The sequence below is a fragment of the Lipophrys pholis genome (assembly GCF_963383615.2).
Source record: "Lipophrys pholis genome assembly, chromosome: 14".
Lineage (NCBI taxonomy): Eukaryota > Metazoa > Chordata > Actinopteri > Blenniiformes > Blenniidae > Lipophrys > Lipophrys pholis.
In genome coordinates this window covers 29,066,621-29,093,080 of record NC_137633.1, presented here as the reverse complement: position 1 = coordinate 29,093,080, position 26,460 = coordinate 29,066,621, and the positions used below count along the sequence as shown (strand labels likewise).

Sequence of the window (26,460 nt, the reverse complement as noted above, 5' to 3'; positions counted from 1 at the left end):
TTTCAATAAAATTGGAATATTTTCAATAAAAACCATCAAACACTAAATAAAAGAGGTGTGTCTGAACAAGCATGACCAGTGACACAATCCAACATTGATTTGGAGTCAACAGGTCACATGAACTGGGAGCTACTGAGCAAAATTACTGTATTTTCATCACATTCCAACACATTTGAATGAAAAATACTGTAATTTTGCTCAATAGCTCCCAGGTCATGTGACCCACTGATTCCAAATCAGTGTTGAATCATGTAATTACTCATGATTTTTGAGACACACTTTGTTTATTAAGCGTTTAATGGTTATTGTTTTTTTTTTTAAATAATATTCACATTTCCAGGAAAAAAAAACTATTTTTGCTCAATATCTACCAGGTCATGTGACTTACTGCTTCAAAGTCTGTATTGGATCCCATAAGTATATAAGCTGATGAAGGTACAGCTCTTTCTATGAATCTTTAATGGTCTTTTTTTTAAATAATATTCATAAAACCACAACAACTTTCTTTAAGCTTAAAACTCTCAGGTAACAGATTCCAAATCCGTGTTGAATCACGTCTCCCACAACACGAGTTTCTAATCAGTCCATATTCGAAAAACAAGGTGGAAACCATATCATTTCAAAATGTCCTTTATTTTGAAAACCAAGAGTTTAACTCTGCTCCGAGACATTACCGTAAAGTTCCCAATAGAGCGACGATAAAAACCTTGGAGCGGCTCACTTCACCAAACTGAAGAGGGACGGCTGGCTGGACTGCTGTCACTCGTCCTACAGTCAAAACATTTCCCTTCGGGTAATGCGTAAAGCATAAACACCTACATACCTGACGCGGGATCTTACGAGCAACACCTCAACGCACCTCCAGGTGACGTCGCAGCGCTCACCGGTGCGCGCGCTGAGCGCACAGAGGCTCTGTTCTATTGTGCGTCCTGACCTGTGGAGGCTGAGAGTCCGAGGCTGTGCGTCCTGTTCTGGAAGAGCCCCGAGCTGAAGGAAACACACCGTGAGTCAACCGACTTCAACACTTTTATTCCGACTCTGTTGAACAAATATCCTGAGGTAATGTGCGGATTGGATTGTTGTTGGCTGAATTTGCCACTGTTTGATTTCACTGCCTGTAATTTAGTGCATTCATCTTTTATTCATTTATAATTGACTTTCCTGCCAAATAACCCGATACAGTTTTGTTTTTATTAAACTTTTTCCTTAATCATTAGACTTTCTTTTCTCTGCCTCTGGTCTCGGTACTTTAGTTCATCTCTCCCAACTTTAAGCCTTTTTTAGAAATGTGCTTCTTAAAATGTAATTCCTCCCTTTGTGCAAAGTTTTTCCTATGTTTGTTTCACAGGAAACAAGAAGCAGGAAACAAGAGGTGATGTCGTGCGTGCGTGCGTGTCTGTGTGTGTGTGTGTGTGTGTGTGTGTGTGTGTGTGTGTGTGTGTGTGTGTGTGTGTGTGTGTGTGGGGAGATTAGGGTTAGACACTAAGAGGATTTCAGGCTACAGAGTCAAAGTTGTTGATGAGGGATCGGTCCGGTGTAGTGAGTAGAGGTAGTAGAGGTGTAGTGGTTGTGTCTCGCCTCACTGTGAGAAGGTTGGTAGTTTGAGTCTGGGCTGGGCCTTTCTGTGTGGACCTTCCTTGTTCTCTCGCTGTGCTCTGGTTTCCTTCTGCGTGTTTGAGGTTAAAGGTGAAGCTGCCTGTCAGTGTGTTTGTCGTGTGATCGCCACTCTTCACGTCATCATGCATTTGAACTGCCTGAGCCTTTTGTGCAGTACTTTGATGTACTTTGATGTGGTACTGTGAGGTGTGATACACCTCACAGGCGCCTTCATTCTGCTCACAACCTTCATTTTGTCCTGGTCTGGACCAATGTGGGGGGACTTGCACCGCATGCAGAATGGGAGCTTCTTTGCATTGAAGCTGCTGCAGACGTGAACACAAAGAAATACCAGAGAGAAGGTTGGAGGATTGTAGTGTGTCGGACCTCCAGAATTCACTGTGTACATGATTCGATTGTAAACAAGAGGAGCTGGATGCCTTTAGATAAATAGTTATTCAGAACTGTTTTTCAATCTTTATAATAATTATTTGTCCAGAAAAGGAATATTTTGCAGCTGTATTTCATTTTCTATCCAGGTGTGGCGTTATGTCGATCATAATTTAGTTTCAGATTCAATGGGAGATTATTTAAAGCAGAATACAGCCTGTTGAATAAACTAAGACGTTATCATAGTATTCTCTTGTTTAAATGAATTTTGTGTCCATACAGAGGTGGAAAACTTTAAATGTAAAATAAAAAGGATGAGGCATCTTTGAGTACACTTCAATGTCCTATTAGTGTTTCGAGGCTGGAAAATAAAACTATTCTCATTCCAGTCAGCGTTTGTTCAGGGAATGAAAGTGTGTGAAAGTTTGATCATCCGAGCCAGAGGTGGACTTCAGCAGCTGCTTTACCAACTTTCATCTCACATTAATGATAAAAGAAGACGACTGTTATTTCTTCCACATTTTTTCTTTATGTTGTTTCCCTTCACGTCCAAAACAACTTCAATTCTTTAATGTTTTGTTTTCAGGTTATTGTTGCTGCTTGGAGATATAGGGATTTCATACCTCATAAGGATCACCAATTATGTTGGCAGTTAGGCTATCGGTAATGATTAATAATGATCAAAGATAATTATTAATTACTTTATAAAAATGTAATCTGATCTGAATCAGATACCTCGGGGGCACCACCTATTAAAACAGGAAATGCTAGGCAAGTCAATTATATCAGTCAATTTGGAATTTTAATTAAATTAATTACAATTAACAGAATTCACAGTAAAGCCATCTGTGACCTGACCCCGGATAAGCAGTGGACAATGGATGGATGGCTGGATGGATGGATGAATGGATGGATGAATGGATGGATGGATGAATGGATGAATGGATGGATGGATGGATGGATGGATGGATGGATGGATGGATGGATGGATGGATGGGAACAGTAAAGCCTGATGGATTTTGGAGTTCTTGACACAGAAGAGGTCGACATTTCAATCACCTTTGTGCTCATTAATAAAACAAGTATGATTCCAAAGATTTATATTTGTGTGAATGATTAGGAGAGAGAGGTAGGGGGAGTGTCTGAGATGTAAGACAGAACTACAAACAAAATGACAAATTTCAACAAACTACATTCCAAAAGGTGGCTGTCAGAGAGGCAGGACGTCTGTCCTCGGTCTCCACCATGTGTTGGAGAACAATAGAACATGGAAGCTCGTCTTTAGCCTCTACTTCCTGAGTGTGTCTCTGTTAAAGGCCAAGTTATAAAATGAGTTTATGTGAATGCAATTTGCCTTGTAAAACATCTGGAGTCATCAGATGGTGTCCAATTACATGTGTGATGTAGTCTTTGATGTGACATGTGTAGGATTGCAAGTTTAACTGGTTAGTAAAGCAAAGAATAGCATGCAGACCCTGTGTCTGTGTGCAACAGAGCGAACGTTGGTTTACTGCTGACTAGCCCAGTTACCACGGGCGAAAGCGGTGGGACTTCCGCTTTCGGTCGGGACCAATCAATGAGCTGTGTTTCTTCTTTACGTCTCTGATCAGTGTTTGTGTCAAGCGACAGCGCCCCCAAACTAGCAACTGTTGTAATTGCATGATATTTTACAGATGGTTTGTTCCGGTCTCAAAACTGAATGTGAATGCCACCTGAACCGAATGAAGGTGTGAAACAACTGGAGGACAACACGGACAGCACCTTCAGAGGACAACTTGTCCACGGATGAGATTTCAAAATCTTTGGGAGAAAATAAATCCTGTACAATGTACTTTTACATATTATTTCTAATTGATAGTCTATATATGTTTCATAGATCTAGTATATGTCCATATATATTTAGTATAGTATCATTTGGCTTTTTATTCTTGTGAAGAATGGTCTTCTTTGCGCACATGACACCCCCCCCCCACCCGAAACTTCTGCACTGCCATGTGCTGCACGTTCCAGCTCACTAATGATTATCAGTCATATTTTAATCATGTTCAGCATGTAAAGTCACTACTGTATGAGCCCCGCAGTCGGAGGCGCACATACGTGATGCACCTGAACGCATCACTCAAAGCCGTCATCTATGAAGTGGCGTTTTAACTTTATGGCTCATTTGTTTTCAGAAATACATTTCTGAAAACCGTATTTCTGAAGACTGCATCTGAGCCAGTGCACGGTGCGCCCCTGCCCTGTTGAGTTTGCGTTCTGGGCAGCTGCCAATTTTTATGTTTATGTGTCAAATATACTTAATATTTTAAGTTTGTGCTATTTCCACGCACGTTTTGGTGCAAAGGCTAAAAGGTGCCGTTCCCCTTGCAAGTTCAACGCGACATGAAACGCCAAGGCCTGCGCTCGGCAGTGGCCGTGAGCGCAGGCACGAAGGGCCGGCTGCTGTTCATCGAGGACACCCTCTCTCGGCGTGACACCGGCGCCTAGAGGCGGCGTCCTGCCGGCTACAGTGGATGACGCTGCTGGAGGGTTGCACGTCCCGCCCTTAACGTCTGCCAACGACACCCCCCATCAGGACGTATGGCACAAAGACTGTGGACTTATGTTTCGGGGGACTTTTACATGGGACTTTGTCACAGCCGACATCGCCTTTCCCCTCCTCGGCGCAGATTTTTTGTGCGCCCACGGGCTGCTCGTGGATGTTAAGAATGACCGCCTGGTAGACGCATTGACCTTCTCCTCATTCGCGTGTGTCCACGACGAGGGGACATACGACGGTCTCTCCAGCTCACTCTCTGAGGGCGACAAGTACCAGCAGCTTCTCGGGGAGTTCCCCTGCCTGACGCAGCCCACCTTCTCGGCCACCACGGCTAAACACGGAGTCGAGCACCACATCGAGACCACGGGCCCCCCCATCCATGCCAGGGCCCGACGGCTCAACCCGGAGAGACTGGCGACTGCTAAGGCTGAATTCGACAACATGGAACGCCTTGGCATCACGACGTTCCGACAGCCCATGGGTGCACCCTGCAAACATCCCGAAGAAGGCGGTGGTGACTCCTTTCTGGTTATTTGAATTCCTCAGGATGCCATTTGGCCTGAAAAACGCGGCCCAGTCCTTCCAGCGACTGATGGACTCGGCACTTAGGGAGATGCCCTTCATCTTCATTTACTTGGATGATGTGCTTGTCGCCAGTTCCTGTGAGGAGGAGCACCTGACACACTTCTGGGCCCTCTTCACAAGGCTCGACCAGCACGGCCTGATCATTAACCCGGCGAAGTGTGTCTTTGGAGAGCCGTTCATCCAGTTCCTTGGGCATCTCATCATCAGTGATGGGGCTGCCCCCCCCTCCCGTCAAAGGTGGAGGCCGGTTCTGCTTTTCCCCGCCCACGCTTGGCCCGGGAGCTCTAGGAGTTCCTCTGGATGGTTACATTCTACCGCCGATTCATCTACCAGGCAGCTCACATCATGCGCCCGCTGTACGAGGCCCTCAAGGACAACAACCCCAACCAGGACATTGACTGGACCGCCGAGAGGGTTAAGGCATTCGGGGACACAAAGGCCGGGCCACTATGTTGGCCCACCCATCACCCGGGGCCCCGGTCGCCCTCACAACCAATGCATCTGACTACGCAGTTGGCACTGTGTTTGAGCAGTGAGTCGACGGTGCCTGGCAACCGGTCGCCTTTTTCAGCCGCCAGCTAGTCTCCAGGGAGCGTAAATACAGCACCTTTGACAGGGAGCTGTTCAGCGTCTGGTTGGCAATCTGACACTTCCACTTCATCCTGGAGGGCCATGAGTTTACGGTTTTCGTCGACCACAAACCCCTCACGTTCTCCATGTCCAAGGTGGCTGAGCCATGGTCTGCCCGTGGTCTGCCCGCCAGCTGTCATTCATTCGGTGTACACCACATACATCCGACACATAGCCGGCAAGTCCAACGTGGTTGCGGATTGCCTCTCCAGAGCGATCATCAGCACGATGCAGCTGGGTCTCGACTACTCTTGTATGAATACGGAACAGGCCTCGGACCACGGGATTCAGTCACTCAAAGATTTGAACACTACATTGTGCCTGGAGGAGGTCGCAGTCGCAGTCGGCGTCTCAGGGGTCAGGTTGTGGTGCGACCTCTCAACCGCCCAGCCAAGGCCACTGGTCCCTGTCAGCTGGCAGCGGGCTGTTTTTGAGGCAATGCACAGCCTCTCCCATCCTGGCAGAAAAGCATCAGCGAGGCTGGTGGCTCAGAAGTTTGTCTGGAGGGTACTGAAGAGGGACGTGCGGGCCTGGGTCGACTCATATGTGGCCTGCCAGCGCACAAAAGTGCACCGTCACACTAAGGCCCCGTCGGAGCCTTTTGCTGTCCCTGAGGGGAGATTTGAACATGTCAACATTGACCTGGTGGGCCCACTTCCCCCCTCACATTGTTTCACCTAGCTGCTCACGATGGTGGACAGGACGACCCGCTGGCCTGAAGCAGTCCCCCTCGCCTCAACATCGTCTACCGAAGTGGCCCAAGCGTTCATCGGCACGTAGGTCGCGTGCTTCGGGACACCCGACGAACGGGTTGTGCGAGCGTTTCCACCGCTCAATGAAGTGCGTGCCAGCCTGACGGACGGCGACTGGGTGGACAAACTCCCCTGGGTGATGCTTGGCCTCAGCATGGCCCCTGAAGAGGACCTGCAGTCCTCGTCCACCGAGCTCGTCTACGGACAGGTACTGCGAGTTCCGGGAGATTTAATTCCTGATGGCACGACACCCTGGTCTGTAGCCGGGCAGCCTGGTCTTCTCTGCTGGAGGTCATCAGAGTGTTCGCACCTGTCCCTATGTCACAGCACGGCAGTCCTGTTTCCCGGGTACCCCCAACCTGCACTCGGTGGAGTTTGTGTTCATCTGCCACGACGCCCACCGCGGGCCGTTGCGACCACCCTGCGACGGGCCGTTTAAGGTCTTGCAGCACGGGGGTAAGAGCCTGGTCGTAGACATTGGTGGTAGGCCTGAGACTATTTCCATCGATAGGATTAAGCCTGCCCACGTGGACGTTTCCAGGCAATTGGAATTGGCCCAGGCCCCGCGCCGCGGTCGGACCCCGGCGCTGCGCCCCCCTAACCTGGCTGAGCCCCCTGCCACGCTGTCGATGCCGTTGCCGCCCAACTCTGTGGTCTGTCCGGCTGCGTCAGCCACTCCTCTTCCCCCCCTCGGCCCTTGCCACATGTACATCGTCCCTTTCCGGCTTTGACTATGGGTGAATTCTGGGGGGGCTTGTGTAGTGAGTTTACTTAATTCACCCACGGAACCTAAGTTAAGTTACAGAGTTCTGGTGGGACAGTTTATACCGTTGGTAATTTCCTGTTGTTGTTCTGTTGTGTGAGTAATTCACAGAGTTAAAAGTCTGCTACGTAATGGTTGTAAAGCGAACGTCTTTATGTCATTTAAACAGCCAGCTTTAGCATCGTCTTTTGACACGCCGCCTCTGACTCCCGTCCTTGCGCACTACAGATTTACATTTTTTTTATTATTTTTCCATTAACAAGACACGATTATATATACATATCAATGAATGTATAAAACTTCACAAAAACAGAAGAGTTTTGCATTTTTCCCAAGAGCATTTGCAAATAATATAAAAAAAATTTAAATAACGTATGCAGCAGATAGTTGAGTTTTGGAATTGAATTCATTTTAAGTGCATTAACCTGACCCCAGCGAGACGAGGACAATGATGACCAGCGTTTCACATCGACATAGATTTTTTGCATCAGTGGGTCAAAGTTCACTTTAATAAGATCATCCAGATGAGGAGGAAACAGAATGCAGAGATATTGTAAACTAGGCCAGGAGAAATGACCCTCCTGAAACAATGCTGTGGGACAAACAATGCTGTGGGACAAATAATGCTGTGGGACAAACAATGCTGGGGGACAAACCTTTGTCAGTGGCAGGGCCTCTGAGTTTGCCCAGTTAACTTTATACCCTGAAAATTTGGAGAATGAGTTAATTATATTAAGCACTGAAGGAATAGATACCCGAGGATCCGATACAAACAGCAAAATATCGTCCGCGTATAACATCAATTTATGAATAGATCCCTCAATGTCAATTCTGCAAAAGTTCTCCTCCTGTTGGATCGCTGCTGCTAATGGTTCTAATGCTAAGCAGAACCAACCCGGGCTGAGTAGTGAGCCTTGGCGGGTTCCCCTGCTCAGTCTAAAGTAAGGAGAAATGTACCCCTTTGTTTGAACCGCGGCTTCTGGTTGATAGTATAATAATTGTATCCACCTGATAAATATCCTACGAAATCCCAAAATTTCCAGTAATTTAAACATATACCCTCACTGGACCCGATCAAAAGCTTTTTCAGCATCAAGCGAAATAGCAGCCATTGGAGAGTCCAAGTCTGGACCTGCCCACATCACATCAATAAACCTTCTTATATTGTCGGTTCAGATTCATTTAGTAACGATCCCCACCTGGTCTCTATGTATTAGAGAGGGGATAACTTTGTCCAATCCATTGGCTAAATGTTTTGACAATATCTTGGCCTCCAGAGATATCAGAGAAATAGGCCAATTTTTGCACTAATTTCAGTGTTTGTCTTTTTTCACAATGAGTGTAATCAGAGCTTGAGATAATGTTTGAGGTAGTTCCCCTCTCTCAAATCATTCCATGTACATATCGTATAGTAGAGGAGTCAACTCGGTCACATAACATTTAAAAAATTCTGCCGTATACCCACCAGGGCCTGGAGCTTTATCATTTGGTAAAAAAAGACCTCCTTTGACCTCTGAACTCCGGCCATCACAGTGAAGACAAACCCTCTTTTACCAAAACACAGGCGGTGGCAGCAGTTCGCTAATGGGGTCCCAGACCTCAGGTTGAAAAACGGTCACTGTTAATCAAACGCAGTGGAAAATCAAATGGTGTGAAGCAAATAACATTGTAGTAACAGACAACAACATAATAACCTGCTAATAACATGAAAGAACATAAAAAAACTAAATTACAACTGTGAATGAGAGTGCTGGTTGGTATTTGTCTTAAACGGCCACAGCGACTTTAAGCCGCAAATGTGGTATTGCAAAGAACCTTATCGTACACATGTGGACTTACATCCCCCCTCTCACACAATCAAGTCCCCCCAAAAATATAACTTAACAATAGTCTGTGTCTTGTAAGAAGCTCTTGGTGGTCACCTGTTGGTGGTCACCTGTTGGTTGTTACCTGTTGGTTGTTACCTATTGGTTGTTACCTGTTGGTGGTCACCTGTTGGTTGTTACCTGTTGGTTGTTACCTGTTGGTGGTCACCTGTTGGTTGTTACCTGTTGGTTGTCACCTGTTGGTTGTCACCTGTTGGTTGTTACCTGTTGGTTGTTACCTGTTGGTTGTCACCTGTTGGTGGTCACCTGTTGGTTGTTACCTGTTGGTTGTTACCTGTTGGTTGTTACCTGTTGGTTGTTACCTGCTGGTGGTTACCTGTTGGTTGTTACCTGTTGGTTGTTACCTGTTGGTGGTCACCTGTTGCTTGTTACCTGTTGGTGGTCACCTGTTGGTTGTCACCTGTTGGTTGTTACCTGTTGGTTGTCAGCTGTTGGTTGTCACCTGTTGGTTGTCACCTGTTGGTTGTTACCTGTTGGTTGTTACCTGTTGGTTGTCACCTGTTGGTTGTCACCTGTTGGTTGTTACCTGTTGGTTGTCAGCTGTTGGTTGTCACCTGCTGGTTGTTACCTGTTGGTGGTTACCTTTTGGTGGTTACCTTTTGGTGGTTACCTGTTGGTTGTTACCTTTTGGTGGTTACCTGTTGGTTGTTACCTGTTGGTTGTCACCTGTTGGTTTTCACCTGTTGGTTATTCAGCTGTTGGTGGTCACCTGTTGGTTGTTACCTGTTGGTGGTTACCTTTTGGTGGTTACCTGTTGGTGGTTACCTGTTGGTTGTTACCTTTTGGTGGTTACCTGTTGGTTGTTACCTGTTGGTTGTCACCTGTTGGTTTTCACCTGTTGGTTATTCAGCTGTTGGTGGTCACCTGTTGGTTGTTACCTGTTGGTGGTCACCTGTTGGTTGTCACCTGTTGGTTGTTACCTGCTGGTGGTTACCTGTTGGTGGTTACCTGTTGGTGGTCACTTTTTGGTTGTTACCTGTTGGTTGTCACCTGTTGGTTGTCACCTGTTGGTTTTTCAGCTGTTGGTTGTTACCTATTGCTTGTTACCCTTTGGTGGTTACCTGTTGGTGGTTACCTGTTGGTGGTCACCTGTTGGTTTTTCAGCTGTTGGTTGTTACCTGTTGGTTGTTACCTGTTGGTTGTTACCCTTTGGTTGTTACCTGTTGGTTGTTACCCTTTGGTGGTTACCTGTTGGTTGTTACCTGTTGGTTGTTACCTGTTGGTTGTTACCCTTTGGTGGTTACCTGTTGGTTGTTACCTGTTGGTTGTTACCTGTTGGTTGTTACCCTTTGGTGGTTACCTGTTGGTGGTTACCTGTTGGTGGTTACCTGTTGGTGGTCACCTGTTGGTTTTTCAGCTGTTGGTTGTTACCTGTTGGTTGTTACCTGTTGGTTGTTACCTGTTGGTTGTTACCCTTTGGTGGTCACCTGTTGGTTTTTCAGCTGTTGGTTGTTACCCGTTGGTTGTTACCTGTTGGTTGTTACCCTTTGGTGGTTACCCTTTGGTGGTTACCTGTTGGTGGTTACCTGTTGGTTGTTACCTGTTAGTTATCCATTGTTGGTTACCTGTTGTTGTCAGTAACGTGCTGTGAGCATCAGGATAGGGTAAGCAGGGTCATCAATGTCAACGACAGTTACATATTGTGACCAGCAATACGTATTATTAACAAATGAAACTGTGCTTTTCCCTTCATACCAACTGCAACTAGCAAAGGCTTTATTTTGACACAACATCCAGGAACACCATGGCAGCAGGAGATGACACAAAACCCTCTTCACTCCTGGTTGCCAACTTCCAAATATTTAGTAAACTAAACTAAATCAACTTAGTAACTACACAAACTAAGCAACAAAACACAACACAGCACAATGTTACCAACACAAACAAGCCTAATTTAACCCCAAATAAAGACATTTGAAACACTGCCAACCCAACTCCCATAATGCATTGCAGCGATCAGCTCCGTAATGCTACAATATGTTTCGGCAGGCAAGTGTTTATCTCACAAAATCAAGATCGTAAAACAGCATTAAAGAAACTTAAACAATTATTCAATAGCAGTCTCGATACTTTACCAACAAGATATATCTCAAGACGTGGCAGCGCATCCATTGTTTTTGATGGAAACACAGAAACACGGAGAAAATGAAAACTACTCGGACAGCATGGCTGTCTGCGGTGCTGAAACCACTGCTGGGTGTGTCTGCACCCCAAAGTCACATGAAAGTAGGAACACTTTTCTTAGCTTTCCTTTGCTGGAGGTCTGTAGCTCAGGTGTTGATCTCTCATCTTTTAAAAGCTGCTGTTTTTCCTCAAAAGAAAGTTGTGAAAATGTGTTTATCATCTCGAGCGCTGTCTTCCTGCCAGTTAACCTGCCAACTAGTTAGAGAGCGTAGCAGCGCTGTATCAATTCATGAATGCACTGTAAATGTACGTATAGCATTTAGCATACACTGCCTTTGGATGTAAATCCAAAGGCAGTGTAGTGATCTGCCTTTTATGTAAATGATTTTTATATTGAGGAACTGACTTCGCATGAGAACTCGGGCCAAAACAATCCAACATGTTGAATATCACCAATTTGAAATCGGAGCGGTCCTGACATCCTTTCAAGCAGACGAGAGCCGTCTTAACACACCACACACTTAAGACTGTCACAAGGGGAGAATCGGGGCCAACATCGGCCGAATTATCCTGCCGTGTGAACCGGGCAGAAGACTCTCTGGCGTACCAGGAAATAGCGGCGTTGAGTCATTTGGGCTATGAAAAGCACAAATGCTGACACTTCCAAACCTATAGGTACTGTAAGCTACCGGAAAAAGAAAAATGTCTTATAATTAGTTATATTATAATTAAAACAATCAAAATTAATATTTCATTCATTTCAATTCAACCTTGGGAAGGCACTGCCTACCCTGGCTACCCTGACTGCACGTCACTGGTTGTTGGTTACCTGTTGGTCACCTGTTGGTCACCTGTTGGTCACCTGTTGGTTACCTGTTGGTGGCTACCTGTTGGTGGTTACCTGTTGGTGGCTACCTGGTGGTTACCTGTTGGTTACCTGTTGGTGGTTACCTGTTGGTCACCTGTTGTTAGTTACCTGGGCTCGGTTGTTCAAAACTCGGTTATCGTTTAACCAGCTGTTAATACATTTAACCAACCGTTAACTATAACAGCACTATTATCTTGTTGTTCAAAACTCGGTTAACTTTAACCGGGTGTTACCTTGACGTTCAACTTAATGCACCTCCGGACCTCCACTAACTTTTTAACAGTGGTTAACTCTCACTATGCCGTTCACTGGCAGAGCTGCGTTCATGAAACTAACTAAAATTAACTTTGATATACGTCAATAAGTCAAGTCAAGAGTTACGCTTTTATGGAGCCCATGAGTGGCCATTGAAAAAACTATATAAATAATAACACATATATATATATATATATATATATATATATATATATATATATATATATAAAACGCGTGGAAATTAGATAATTAGCAACCTCAAATTAATAACTGGAGACACCGAGTTACTATCTCGTTCCATCATATTATATTTTTTCAGCAATGCCGCCTCCATCCCATCATATTTGCTGTTATGAGGCTTTGAGATCAAATGATACGAAGCACATTAGATGTTGGTGTTTTCTAACTAAAGCATGTGAAATACAGACGTGTTAAACTCACCTTGGTCTAAACAGAGAAGATTTCATTCTCAGCAGCTCCAAATCACGTATTCCCTCTCTATCATAAAGAAATGATCCTGGCTCTTATTTTCCACCATTCCAACATTCCATAGTGACTTTCTGCTCCTTTCACTTTATTTCTGGACTTGTCTGAATCAAAAGCTTCAACATGGAGGAATGGAGGTGTAGAATGATAGAACGCTGCTCTACAGACGTTTCCAATAGCAACCCATTTTATGACAAAAAACTCCAAGCTTTCATTTACAGTAGTTTGTAGTTTGTTTAGTAGTTCCTGATGAACCAAAAGTATCTCTTCATTATAAAGAAGTTCTGTGGAGCGTCTCATAGCGGAGCGCCCCCTGCTGCCTCATACAGACCTCTCCCTTCGTCAATCTCGCGGCCAGAGATTAAATGATCTGGTTCCCTCGCTTTATTAATTTGAGGTAACGACTTATTATCTCGTTCCACCCGCTATTAGTTTTTTTTCCTCTTTGGCCACTCAGTCCACTTTCTATATCGTTCTCTCAGGTCAAAATTAAAAGAAGAAGAGGCAACATGAAGCCTCTGATCATCCAGCTCAGTTTTCATCTTCCACTTTAACACCCTGGTAGCAGCGTAGTTTGTCATGTTTTAAGGTAGTTTAATAGAGCAGATAAAAACACTGCGCTGCCTCCACCACTATGTTTAAGACAAAACACAGAAGCACGGAGACTTGAAAGTGGGCGGAGCCTTGGGCAGAGCGGCGTCAGGGACACTAAGGCCCCGTTTACATGACAATGAATTAGAGTGTATCAGCAAAACTTTCTTCACTTTTGGGGGGTCCGTTTACACGACACCAGTGTTCTGATCCACTGTATCCACAAAGTTTTTAATCCGGCTCCCAAGGTGGAAAGATTCTTTCATCGTGCAAATCCCTCCTGGAGAGACTGATGGAGGCTACAGAGCCTGTTACTGCTCATCTCTCCCTCCCTCCTGCTCATCCAGTTGTAAACAAACATGGCGGCCGCGTAGTGGTACGACCCGTAGTGGTACGCTCCGTGGTGGTACGACCCGTGGTGGTACGACCCGTAGTGGTACGTCCCGTGGTGGTACGACCCGTGGTGGTACGACCCGTGGTGGTACGACCCGTAGTGGTACGACCCGTAGTGGTACGACCCGTAGTGGTACGACCCGTGGTGGTACGACCCGTAGTGGTACGACCCGTGGTGGTACGACCCGTAGTGGTACGACCCGTGGTGGTACGACCCGTAGTGGTACGACCCGTAGTGGTACGACCCGTAGCGGTACGACCCGTAGTGGTACGACCCGTAGTGGTACGACCCGTAGTGGTACGACCCGCGGTCCATATTCTAGTTTTATCCTCCAGATCAGTAGTTTAATAGTTGAGACTCTCCCTGATATCATCCGGTTCCTCATCAGTCCACTAGGATGTCAGGTTCTCTCCATTTTCTTCACCTTTATAGTGTTTTGTTCTCTGCACACGTCTGTGTAGTTTCATTACAAAATCAAGCAACAGCGCCCTCCAGTGGCCCGGCATACTAACTACACCGTTGTCTCTGTGTCCGCTGCTGCAGTGGAAACACTCTCCTTTTTTAGCGGACTAGGTGTTGTCAGGTGAAACGTTGTCGTGGAAACGGGGCCTAACACTGTTGTTAACCTCACAGTTAACTTTGAAGACGACGTCAACTCACGGGATGACTAACCATGTTTTAAACAATGCAAATTTAACAGTTGGTTAGCTAACGCCGGGTTAAGAATTTAACCAGAGGTCATGCTTGTTGTGGACGTGTGTTCAGATTATCACTCAGGGCCATGCGTGCTTGCAAACACAATGTGGAGAACAGTCTGTCTGTCCCAAGTGTCAGGAAACATGCAAAATTGTCTACGTTGCTTTGCATCTCTATTCCAATTCTCTTTTTGTTTCTTTTTCCATCTCACAGTTGTGTCTGTGCTGACTGGACGTGAACCATGGATGACGAGAAGCCAGTGTGGGCGCCGCACCCCACGGAGGGCTTCCAGCTGGGAACCATCGCTGATATCGGAGCTGAAACGCTCACCATCGAACCTCTCAGCCAGAGGGGCAAGGTCTCACACACACACACACACACACACACACACACACACACACACACACACACACACACACACACACACACACACACACACACACACACACACACACACACACACACACACACACACACACACACACACACACTGGTTGAGAGTTTGCCTGCCTTCAGTGTGTGTTCAGTGTGGTTTGAGAAAGGAGGCGTTGGGACCCCTGTGTACAGAGAGAAACACGAGAGAGCCATGAATAAATAAGGAGCAGCAGCAGGTGTGCTGCTCGCGTTTCCTGGAGCAGACGGGCTCATTAGGAGGTAAAGGTTCCTCCTGCCAGGTGAGCCCAGTAGCAGTGATGTTTACCTCAGAGAAGAAGTCGTCACTCGCTCTCACTGATCATCAGAGAGAGAACAAACACTCCTGCTGTTGTTGTGTGAATCAGGACGAAACGCTGGATTTTCTCTTTGCACATAATTCATATTATTTGGTTTCACCCTGCAACAAATGAATGTGATACAACAACATAACACAAATACAACAGAATCTAAACATGTGCATTGAGGAGAATTTCATCTTTCGAAATGGGGTCATTTCCTCCCCAGCCTGTTTCACATTGGGGTGGGGGGGTGTACTGTGCGTCTAATATTGTCCCATTCATATCTGAGATTTACTTAAATGCTTTTCTCGTTTCTCTGTCAGCTGCATCAGTGGCTCTTCTTCTCTCCATGCGCTAATCTTTCTCATCTGTCTCCTTCACCTCCTTTCAGCTAATAACACGGGGAAAAAACTACAACATATTTGTGAGCCTGAGAAGTATTGAATGATATGATAGTGTTGGTGATTTTAACACCTAGTCTGATGAATGTGATCCAACTTTACCCCAGATTTATAGATCACACACTGTCTGTTTCTTCTTCTTCTCTCTTGGCATTCTCTCAACTATAGACATTGCTGTAATGTTGTTCTCTTTGTCCTTCTCCTCTTTATCCCCCGATCAGATTTCTTAGCTCCATGTTTAAAAAAACCCCAAAGAAATCTGACCACTTACATTTTTCTCACTCCTGCTACTTCAGCAGCAGTATTGTCCAGTGCTGCTCCTGCTTCTCCAAAATGTCCCATAAAAATCACATTTCTGTCTTGCTGACCTGGTCAGGACAAAGTTGTGGTATTGCTGCATCATGTGCGACTTCATGTGGACTTTAGCTACACAGCGTCTTGTTTCTGTGCACTGCTCTCCGTGGCGCGGAGGTTGTGTCTCAAGCTGTTTCAACTGATGCATTGGTGTAGCCATCTCAAGCTTGGAACACACTTGTATTAAAGTTACTTGTACAGCTATCTTCATCCTGTATTGATCATATTTTTACAAACTCAGCAGGACTTTGCACTAAAGTAGTTTCCCTGCCGGTTCTCTGCAGTGATCCGAACAAATTCAATTCAATTCAATTCAATTTTATTTGTAAAGCGCTAAATGACATCAACAAACATCTCAAAGCCTCTTACAATGATAGAGAACAACAGAACCCAACTAAACCCTTCAAACAAAGGCTCTTACAGCTGGACCAAACATTGTTTTTCAAACAATTATTATCATTTCAATGAAGATTGTTTCATAGAAGATGTCAGAAATACCTGCTGAGATAGTGTGCTGGAAAACAATGAGTGAAATGACGCTGTTGAAGCGTTTCACTAATGATTGAACCTTCGGACAGATGAGAGATTGTCTAGTACGAAGAGACCAGGCTAAGAACATATAATAGCTCTCATTTTGAATCTGTCTGGCAAATATATCTGAAACTCCAAAATTATGTAACCAAGCTGAATAGAAAAAGTAGAAAATGTATCATTGGAAATTCATCAATAATGTTAAATACAATAGTAAAAAACAAACATTCTAAATGATCTATTGATCATGAAGACCAGTTCAGTTCCATTGTTTCTTCTATCAGAAGAACATTTTATCATCTCAATGAAATGAAATGGATCAAAGTTAGTACTTTGCTCTCAAATCATAAGAAATCGTATCATAAAAGACACAAGTTGTGAATTTGAGTTTATTGAATTTGCTGGGATCTATGTGGACAAACCACCTTGGGCCTGTACTACAACACTGGATTTTCTCTTATCGAGATAACTTCAAGGATTAAGCTTGGTTCTATTTCATCTTTAAGCACTGGATGATCATCCTTGCGCATACGCAGGTCGAGAATAATATAACAACAAAGTCACTTGTGACCTCCCGGTGGCTCCAAGGGCTGCACAAGCGGCGTTTCTACGGACTTTTCATCGGAGCCGAGTGGTAGCCACTCTGCACCTGGTGAGTCCATTCGTTGTGTTTTTTCACCGATGCGTAGCCTCCGGGATCGTTGTACTTTATTTGAAGCCGCGATTCGGCATGTTTGGGTGACTACACGCCGTGTTGGTGGTGGTTATCACATTTTCTGTTTTACAGTGTCCTCAGTCGGAAGAGTTTCTCTACAGCTGCGCACTTGTTTTCATAAAAACGACAGTGGTCTACTTGTATTGTATTGTTAGAGCCGGTTGCGAACCGCTAGTGGCGTCTCTGCTCGACCCGGTTCGCGACACAGCATTCAGCTTCGTGGAAAAAAAAAAAAAAAGCTGCGCTCGGCTTGCATGATTGGGAGTCACTAGTGCTCGACCTGACTCCATAGCGCGGTGCCGTAATAGGACGAACAGCACTGTTTAATACATTTTGTTACCTTTTAAAAAATAAAAATAAAAATGTTGGAGTGCCTGGCCTGCAGAGTTTGTTTGGCCCCACTCCAGGTGGAGGATGGCCATGACCAGTGTCCTTCCTGCCTCGGTGTGAATCACCTTCGGGATGATTTCACAGAGAACGTCTGTACCAACTGCGTGATTATGCCCCGGTCCGTCAGGGGCATAATCACATTGCCTAGCCAATTTTGAAGAACCTCATAATTGGGACGCCATGTCGTCTGGCCAGCTGCTTCCTGACCAGCCGGCGGACCATAAGCGCTCTTCTTCAGGGACCCAGCCTCGTCAGAGGAAGAAGCAGTGAAAGGAAGATTCTGGCAGGTTGTCCAGTAAAGTGGACAACCTCACAACAGAACTGATTCAGAGGAAGACTCTGCTTCAGAACCTTCAGGCTGAGCCAGGCAACAGTGTGGTCACTCCTCGGGAGCCGGAAGTGGCAACACATGATGAGGATGTGACGTCTGTGGCTGCTTCTCATACCCTATTTTGAAGGGATTATGATCAATTGAGCTCCCGAGTCTCCGAGGCAGGCTCCCACACCTCTACGGGCTCCTAAGCCGCGAGAGAGGAGTCTGTGACTGGGGCGATAAGAACTGCACTTACCCGATTGGAAGTAGAGGTGCCAACTTTGCAACAGGTCCCCTCTAGTGCTTTCTTCAAACTGCAAGGCCTTTTGCTGTTCCACCTTCGGAGGAATACTTGAACGAGCTGCACGCTTGTTGGACTGACACAAAGGCCTTTTCTAGGCAGACGTCAGATGGACGGACGTAGGCAGCGATGTAGGACGTAGACAAAGTGGGCCTGGGGCAGATGCCGGCCGTAGAACCAGCTATTGCTTCCCTCATTGTACATCCTGAGGAGACTTTGAGGACAAACGGCAGGTGTCCACGACCGCAGTGTCTGATCACAGATGACATACTCTGCAGGGTGTATGAGATGAGTGCCCAGATGGGCCGCATCCCACCTAATGATTGGTCTGTCTGCGTCATTGGAGGAGGGGCTCCTTGACCAGCCAACACAAGGCTTAATGGACACGTCCCTGCAGACATTTGCCTTAATGGTGAGAGAACTCGCCCGCTTGATGTCCACTCTGGTTCAGACCTGGTGTCAAGTTTGGCTGGCACATTCCCCGTTGTCGGAGCCTTGCGGTAAGACATTGAGGACCGTACCAGTGGTTCATGGGGAACTGAGGTTCAGCTGCGCTCGAGGCCCTCGAGTGCACCGCTCAGGCGAACCGCACTAGACAGCAGTTGGCGGGACTCTAGAGACACGCCCCTCACCACGTGAGTACTGGAGCCGCAGCATCTTATGTGCGGAGGTATTCACGCCCGTCCAATCCTGTTCCGGCAGCTTCCTCTGGATGGAGGTACTCTGCCCCATCAAATCCTTTTCCTGAACCTCGTCGTCAGGGCTTGAGTACGGCTCAGGACCAGAGGTCACAAGGTCTTGTTCAGTCCCCCACGCTTCTAAAGCCGGACCGGCTAACCAGCGGCCCCCCAGGCACCCCAGAGCTCGGGGCACGCAGATGAGGCCTGTTGGCTGGCGGTCGGATATTTTACCCCGGGTCAGTTCAGGCTCTGGGCGCGTACCTCACACAAGGGGGTGCCTTTCCTTCTCGTTGGGAGGTCGCCCATGCCAATAGTGCAGGGAACATGGTCACCCTGTCAAGTGCACACATTGATCCTGGTGGCCTTGTTTTGGCCGGCCTGGACATGGTTTCCACTGCTGGAACTGCCGCAGCGTGCCCAGACATCTACCATACAGGAGGGATCTTCTATCCCAATTCGAAGGGAGGATTCCCCACCCCGATCCCAGTCGCCTCCAGCTGTGGGTGTGGCTGCTGTGGGGCCAGGGGCTACTTCCTCAGGCTACAGTGAGGACGTAGCATTTACCATCTCAAATGCTCAAGCACTGTCAACTCTGATATTGTACACAAACAGTGGAAGCTGTTCGACCATTGGTGCCGGGAACGCGGGTTGGACACAGTATGTTGCCCTGTGGCCTCCATACTGCAGTTCCTACAGGAGCTTCTTGACCAAGGACGATCACCATCCACACTAAAGGTGTATGTGGCTGCCATTTCATGCTCTCATGCTGGCATTAATGGTGCTTTAGTTGGCCGTGACAAAAATGTGACGCTTTTTCTGAAAGTTGCCTGTAGGCTCCGCCCTCGTGGAGAACCAATGGGACATCTGGGACATGTCCATGGTGCTGGAGGCCCTTCAGGCTTCTCCATTTGTGCCATCAGACCAGGTGGACCTGAAATGGTTCTCCCTTAAGACATCATTTCTTTTGGCTATGGCCTCGTGTAGACGTGTTAGTGAACTGCAAGTTCTTTCTGTCCATGAGTCCTGCCTCAGGTGGGCATCAGATGACTCTGGAGTGACCTTGTGGACGGATGCATCTTTTGTCCCCATGGTGTTTTCTGCTGCACGCATTACCCAACCGCTCCAGTTGGCTCGGTTTGGTATGTACACATCGACCACAGCGGGTGTGCGAAAGTCCATTTAGCTGTTTGTGTGCTCTGCCGGGCCGCGGCGGGGTCTGGCCCTACGACACAACCGCTTTCCCACTGGGTTGTGGAAGTTCTTAAGCACGCCTATAGCTCACAAGGAGGTACACTGCCTGGTGGTGTACGCTGTCATTCGACAAGGAGCTTGTCAACGTCCAGTGGGGTCCGACTGGGCACCCTTCTGGATCGTGAGGTGGGTGTTTTCCTGAGTGGTGATTCCTCTGGACTTTGTTGTTATGCGTCATCCAGTGCTTAAAACAGTCTCTGGCTGTCTGGAGGGATGAAATAGAACTAAAGTTACATATGTAACTGCGGTTCTATGAATCCCGGATGACCGGCAGAGCGTTCAGTCCAGAGGAATCCTCGTGTGCTCGTGAGAAGTGTAAGGGACTGAGCTTCCGGTGTCACGTGACTATATAGACTCACGTGAGGAGGTCACTAGTGACTTTGTTGTTATAATATTCTCGACCTGCGTATGCACAAGGATGATCCCCCAGTGTTTAAAGTACCGCTTCTGGTGGTCATCTGGGATTCATAGAACCACAGTTACATATGTAACTGTCATTTTCCGTTCTACGATGCTCGTTCACTTCTCACCTGGATAAATCCCCCGCCCAATGACCTGCCAATTCTTAAATGATCCTGATTGGTGTTCGGTTTCAGTGCTGAGCTGCACCGGAGAAGAGGAGAGAGTATTTAGAACAATCTTTCTGACATAATATAATGAATTCTGGTCACTGAGGCTCTGAAGCAGGTTTTTGTTCTTGTTCTTGACTTGTTCCAGGTCTGTTTAACTTCACGAGGGTCGATCTGGAATAATGAGGTTCATGATAATGGTCACGCTGACACAACTGCAGAAACAGGAATTTATGGAACACACATCTACTCATGCCTTCGCAGTGATTAAATGATATTCCAACATAAAACACTCACACGGGGGAAACTCAGCCTCAAAACAACTGATGGAAAGTCTATTCTAAAAGAAGAGCAGTGAGGAAGTTCAGCCTGACATGTTTTAGCTGTAATGAAGTGAAATGCAGTGATCACAGTGCTCTCCGTTTATCTTCCATTAATTAATATCGTATATTGTCACAAAGTCACGGAATAACAAGTGAGGAATGTTCTGGCTTTAGACACGGCAGCAGGGTTGCTTGTAGCCTGGTGGATTTCTTTTAATTCTTCATATGTTTCCGTTCTTAAAGGGCTTTAAGGGGCTCTGAGGAGGGTCTCGAGGCTCTAAGGGGGCTCTACAGCTACACTCTAAGAGCTAGTGGCTTTAAGAGACTGGATCATATGAATTAAACCAACCTAACCATCTAACAAATGGACTGTGCCAACAACAAAAAGTATTTAAAAAAGTTTGATCTGGATTTGATTTCCAAGATTAAAAAAGATAAAATGTCAACTGTTTGAGTGGCGATCGCCAGAGGAGGTCTCCTGGCAGGACATGAACCGTCCAGTGAAGAAAGAACCGGCTGATGGAGTCTTTGTGTTTTACTGCGGTGGAGCTCATTAGTGCCTCGGCTCTGGATGCTTTCTTTCTTCCCCCGTCACTTTCACTGGGAGGACATTTCTCACATGTTGTTATTGTGGATGATCGGCAGCTTTGGACCAAGATGCTGTTTCATTCATACAAAGGCCGCTCTGTTTATGGTCGCAGCACGTTTGTGCTCATAAAGCACGCATCAGAGCACAGAGCAGCTCACAGAGCAGCTCACAGAGCAGCTCACAGAGCAGCTCACAGAGCCTGCGGTGGAAACTGTCTGGCATGACCTGGAAATGGAAATGAATGAGATGGTTTATAGTGAGATGGACTGAAGGGATTAAACTTACCAAGATAATCATGCCTGACCATGTTATGACACACTGGTAAGTTAAGAGGGGGTGATCAGCCACACACACACACACACACACACACACACACACACACACACACACACACACACACACACACACACACACACACACACACACACACACACACACACACACACACACACACACACACACACACACACACACACACACACACACACACACACACACACACACACACACACACTGACTCAGTCAGGTGTTGGGATCCTGTTGCTCTCCCACCAAATGATTCATGGCCCTGCCATGTCTCCCTTGTTTCTCTCACAGCCGACCTGTTCCTTTGTTCATTTGACTTTATTTCCATGAAGTCAGAATAGAGTGAGACTATCAGTGACTAATCCATCAGTGTGATCTGCGAGCACCATGTTCATGTTGATTCCTGCTCCTCTCTGCTTCATGATGTGGGTCACACACCAGGAGAGAACAGGCACCTATTGCAACTCAGCCCAAAGCTTTCACTATGTGAAGATCTTGTAATGACTTGAATTGTGATGTTGCAGACTTTCCTTGCTGCGATGAGCCAGGTCTTCCCTGCAGAAGACGACGTCAACAAGCATGTGGATGACAACTGTGAGTTTTCACCAGTGTCTCACTGTGAACATGTTCAGTTGGAACAATGACAATTTGACCATTGAAACCAAAACAAGAAAGAAGAAAGAACTCATTCACTGTCTGAAGCTGCTGAATAACAACAAACACTCTCTTTCTCTCTCTCTCTCTCTCACTCACTCACTCACTCACTCACTCACTCACTCACTCACTCACTCACTCACTCACTCACTCACTCACTCACTCACTCACTCACTCACTCACTCACTCACTCCCTGTCTCCCTCAGTCACTCTCTCTCTCTCTCTCTCTCTCTCACTCTCACTCTCTCTCTCTCTCTCTCTCTCTCTCTCTCTCTCTCTCTCTCTCATAAAGAGTTTGAAAGTACTTTATATAACCCACTTTGTATCTGTGTTCCATGTGAGTGTGGCTATACTGTCTGTGTTTGCAGGTTCCCTGATGTACTTGAATGAAGCCACCCTCCTCAACAATGTCAGAGTGCGCTACAATAAAGACCACATCTACGTATGTTTCCTTTGCTTCTGTACACACGTGTTGCTGTCGTGTAGATTTGATGTTACTGCTGCTGCGAAGGCTTAAAGCAGTTACGATCAAGCTGCTCCACACTTTAGTGCAGTAACAGGTTGAGAGGCAGAAAGCCCTGTTCCTGCTTCCCGGGAGAAGGTGCCAGGAGGTACAGAGGCGGGGTCGGACTGGCAGACCAGTCCTGACCTCAGTAAGTCACTGTGGAAATGAGACCGCTGGAAGATGAGGTGTTTGTATCTGTGCCTCTCCCCCTCTGCTGGCATAACATTTTAATAATGTATTTTCCTGCTGAGTCACATGATTCCTGTTCACACTTTTGTTAACGTTTCTGTCACAGACGTACGTGGCGAACATCCTGATAGCTGTCAACCCTTATTATGACATACCAAAGCTGTACGGGCCCGAAGCCATCAGGTCATACCAGGGCCGGTCTCTGGGGACGCTGCCCCCTCACGTCTACGCCATCGGTAAGGACTTCACTCCTTCATTAGCATGAGCTCATCCAGCCACCAGCTGAAGGTGGATCACTACTGAGCACACTCCTGATTGAGAACAGTGTTTAAAACACTTAAGTGGAAGTGATCAGTCCACATCAAGCCTCCGGTCAGATTTAAACTTCATGCAAAGTTCTCAGTTTGCTGTTGGGAGCAAAGCTTCTTAGTGCAGATTACAGTCAAACGTTTTCACTGCTGCATCGCTGACTCAGCTCCTTCTGAATCATTTTATCACTTTACACACTCAAGTTGCCGGCTGGATTAGAGCCTCCGCTGAGCTGGTTTTGGCCCCCCTCCACATAATTCTGTTGTTTTGACATCATGGACAGTATGATCCTGATCCTGCCCCGTGTAACGGTGGACGACAGCTTTCAGCTCTGTGACTTGGTCTTTGTGTGGTTTCAGCGGACAAAGCCTACCGGGACATGAAGGTGTTGAAGATGAGCCAGTCCATCATTGTTTCTGGTGAATCTGGAGCGGGAAAGACTGAAAACACCAAGTTTGTCCTCAGGTACTCCTGAATTGTTCTTCTTCTCTGGACTCTACTCATTTCATTCAGCTGTGACAGACTTTGGGTGTGCTTCACTTTGAGACGGTCAGCGTGGATAAACCCAGTAGCTCCACCTGAAGGGGCTCCACCATGGAGGGGCTCCACCATGGAGGGGCTCCACCTGAAGGGGCTCCACCCGAAGGGGCTCCACCCGAAGGGGCTCCACCCGAAGGGGCTCCACCATGAAGGGGCTCCACCCGAAGGGGCTCCACCATGAAGGGGCTCCACCATGAAGGGGCTCCACCATGGAGGGGCTCCACCTGGAGGGGCTCCACCATGGAGGGGCTCCACCTGAAGGGGCTCCACCATGAAGGGGCTCCACCATGGAGGGGCTCCACCATGAAGGGGCTCCACCATGGAGGGGCTCCACCTGAAGGGGCTCCACCATGGAGGGGCTCCACCTGAAGGGGCTCCACCTGAAGGGGCTCCACCTGAAGGGGCTCCACATGCTGCTCTTTGCCTGTCAGTGTGTGGCTCTTTCATCCATTAACTGAAATCATCGCAGTGCGGCTCCTCCAATTGTAAATAGTTCTTGTGTGAAACTCAGAGTTTGGATTTTCTCAAGTCGTACAGAAACGCATAACTCACAGCAACATGACTGCAACATCCCTCTCACGCTTTTTGTCCCAAAGTTTAACACAAAACCTGCCTGAACAAGATAATAACAATGGGAGAGCAATAAAGGAACGAAAACAGAGGATGAGAAATAGAAATATAGTCCTGATAAGTACCATCCATAATCCTGTGTGCCATCCATCGACAGCGTTGACACTCCACAGCCGCTGCTAGGCTATACATGGCAGGTCGGGCTCGCTCCACCAATTAACTCCAGCTTCTTCACATATCTGCTCCGTGTGGTGGATCTGAAATGTCTCTGTACATGAGCCGTTGTTTACCTGGTGGATCAGACCCAGACCCAGACACACCTGCTGACAGCAGTCTGGTAAAGTTCTGGCATCAATAACTCTTTAACGAAATATCATCAACACACAAATGAAGCCTCTTTCCCAGGTAGGCAATATGCTACTAGCTCTTTTTTGTCAAAAGTCGTTTTCCTTGGAGCAGCAGAAACAACATTGTTCTCTCTGATCAGCTGGCTGTGTGACCAGAGGGCAGGGACTGTCTAAAAATTACAAATCACTGCAAAAGCGAAGACAAATACCACAAAATACCTAAAAAGGTGACAGGTATTCACTGCACTGTCACCAGAATCACTGCAGCCTTCACTTGATCATCCTACAACACTTGGTTTGATGGTGATATATGGTATCTTCTCCACCTCCAGCCACTCCACCCGTCAATCAGCTTTATGACAGACGTCTGTGCCGTCAGCCCAGCTGCATTCAGCTCTGGGTGGAGGAAAGGTTCTCCCCAACACCCCCTGATGTCCTGCATTGTAGACGAGCTCATGTACAACTTCCAACCAGAGTCTGTGGACACAGATCTTTATGTCCCTGGTGGAAACACGTCACCAGTCAGACAACACAGATGAACCAAACAACTTCATTCATCATTCACTATATAGTTATTATCTTGCTCATCTAAATATATACATACATACAGCTCAAAATATTATTTTATTATATCTTTATATTTAATGTCTTACTGAAGGTCATGTGGTGGGGCGGCGCCCTGGCGCCCTCTGTTGGCCATTTCCCGAGGACTCTTTAAAGCACATAGCAACATGACAGAGATGTTTTAATAGCTGCTTTGTATGTGTGAGCTACTGTGGTCTGCTTGGTTCAGCTCAACCGACACTGAGCCATGTTAGATGGGGTTTGTCTCTTTAATAGTCGTTTCGTCCAAATCCCGCAGATATCTGACAACGACATACGGGAGTGGTCAAGATATTGACGAGAGAATTGTAGAAGGTAAAACATAAAAATGAAATCAAAGTGTGTGTGCTGTTTGTGGAGTGACTCACCCTAAATGATTGTTTTTGTTCTATTTCAAACTGAAGCAAATCCTCTTCTTGAAGCATTTGGAAATGCAAAGACAGTGCGGAATAACAACAGCAGTCGTTTTGGAAAGTTTGTTGAAATCCACTTCAACGACAAGGTGAAAAAGACTCCAGCGTTTATTTTGTGTGAATTTGAGAGCCTGCTATCAATGCTTGGTTTTGTTGTGGCGTCTCCAGAATGCCGTGGTGGGAGGATTTGTTTCCCATTACCTGCTGGAGAAGTCCAGGATTTGTATGCAAAGCAACGAGGAGAGGAACTACCACATCTTCTACAGGCTGTGTGCCGGAGCGTCCGAGGACCTGAAGAAAACTCTGCATTTAGACTCTCCGGACAGTTTCAGGGTCAG

At 46.7% G+C, this 26,460-nt stretch overlaps 1 protein-coding gene across 2 annotated transcripts in view; it reads left to right on the top strand.

The window, feature by feature from the left end:
- The first annotated feature begins 717 nt into the window (after positions 1-717).
- LOC308120196 (unconventional myosin-VI-like) overlaps positions 718-26,460 on the top strand; it is a 67,957-nt gene continuing 42,214 nt past the window's right edge. The window contains exons 1-9 of one of the 2 annotated variants that reach the window (XM_080480648.1): positions 718-1,003; positions 14,769-14,913; positions 22,516-22,585; positions 23,015-23,088; positions 23,447-23,576; positions 24,009-24,114; positions 25,969-26,024; positions 26,114-26,211; positions 26,291-26,455. In XM_080480648.1, coding sequence (XP_080336774.1) covers positions 14,797-14,913; positions 22,516-22,585; positions 23,015-23,088; positions 23,447-23,576; positions 24,009-24,114; positions 25,969-26,024; positions 26,114-26,211; positions 26,291-26,455 — 816 coding nt within the window. In that variant the 5' untranslated portion in view covers positions 718-1,003; positions 14,769-14,796. The remainder of the gene's footprint in view (positions 1,004-14,768; positions 14,914-22,515; positions 22,586-23,014; positions 23,089-23,446; positions 23,577-24,008; positions 24,115-25,968; positions 26,025-26,113; positions 26,212-26,290; positions 26,456-26,460) is intronic. The other variant, XM_080480647.1, reaches the window with a different exon arrangement.